Source organism: Myotis davidii, unplaced genomic scaffold, assembly GCF_000327345.1.
Source record: "Myotis davidii unplaced genomic scaffold, ASM32734v1 scaffold327, whole genome shotgun sequence".
In the NCBI taxonomy this organism is placed as follows: Eukaryota; Metazoa; Chordata; class Mammalia; order Chiroptera; family Vespertilionidae; genus Myotis; species Myotis davidii.
This window is the reverse complement of record NW_006298628.1, coordinates 4,881,684-4,882,755: the sequence shown is the minus strand read 5'-3', so window position 1 is coordinate 4,882,755 and position 1,072 is coordinate 4,881,684. Positions and strand designations below refer to the sequence as shown.

The following is a 1,072-nucleotide window of genomic DNA, read 5'->3' as shown; positions in this document are numbered from 1 at the left end:
GCTCTTCCGCTGAGGATGACGTGGAGGAGTTCCAGGAGGTGACAAGGCGGTGAATGGTGGCGCGGAGGGGTTCTGTGTGTGCCCAGGCGTTAACCAGGGCTCCTCCAATTCTGTGGACTTATTTTTGTTAACCTGCAATTTGATCTATAGAAATTGTTCTATTCAGTGAGCCATTCTCTAGGTTTTGGGAATCTTGAAAAATGAAGTTCTCTCTCCTGTAGCAGTGGTGTTCATTTTGTTTGACCTGTAATTGGGACTAGTGAGTGCTCTGGGGTGGGTGTGGCCCCCACCCCCAGCTGTCACTCCGCCCTTGCCCTGGTTGATGCAGCCTCTCTCCATTCCCTCCAGTTTGAATGAGTTCACAACACACGGCAGCGAAGAAAGCAGTAAGTCAGCTCTGCGCATCCCAGGCCCGGTGGGCACGGAGACGGGTGTGGGGGGAGAGCTCATGAGGGAAGAGGAAGCCTTATGTGGGTCCTGGGGGCGCTTCTCCCCGGAGTGATGACGCATGAAGCCTGTGGGAGGCTTGAGAGGGTGATGCTGGGAAAGGGTTCTTCTACAGCCACCCCTTTGTCCCCCCCGTAGGATTTGGTTGGGTATTGGGGGGAAAGAGGGTATCGGGAGTCTGATTCCAAGGAAGGAATGATGTTCCAATTGAGACTCAAGAAAAGGATTCTGAGCCTCAGAGCTTTGAAGGAGACACTGGCGCTGACCTTCCTTGAGATGAATCCTGACCCAGACAAGGGCGTGGGGCCCTGCCCTGGGCTGCGGGTCAGCCTTCTCATCCTTCACAGCCAAGTCGGCCTCCGTCCGAGCCTTGCTCTTCGACATCTCCTTCCTCATGCTGTGCCACGTGGCCCAGACCTATGGCTCCGAGGTGAGTGAGGAGAGCAGGCAGGTTAGGGCACAAGAGGGAAGGAAACAGCCCTATCTCTCCCCTCCCACCCCACCCTGTCAGGTTCTTGGTGCAGAAATCAGGCATCCACCCAGAGAATTTAATGGAAGTTAGCAGAGGCCCTCCTGGTCGCATCCCAAATCCTTCAGTGCCGATCCCCGGCCACTAGGTGGCAGC

General features: G+C 55.8%; 1 protein-coding gene across 1 annotated transcript in view; it reads left to right on the top strand.

Annotated features, from left to right (window-relative positions):
* Positions 1 to 1,072, top strand: part of MED24 (mediator complex subunit 24) — a 22,622-nt gene that overhangs the window by 14,016 nt on the left and 7,534 nt on the right. Inside the window, exons 15-16 of the mRNA XM_015570897.1 lie at positions 349 to 386; positions 795 to 877. Of these exons, the coding sequence (XP_015426383.1) occupies positions 349 to 386; positions 795 to 877 (121 nt within the window). The remainder of the gene's footprint in view (positions 1 to 348; positions 387 to 794; positions 878 to 1,072) is intronic.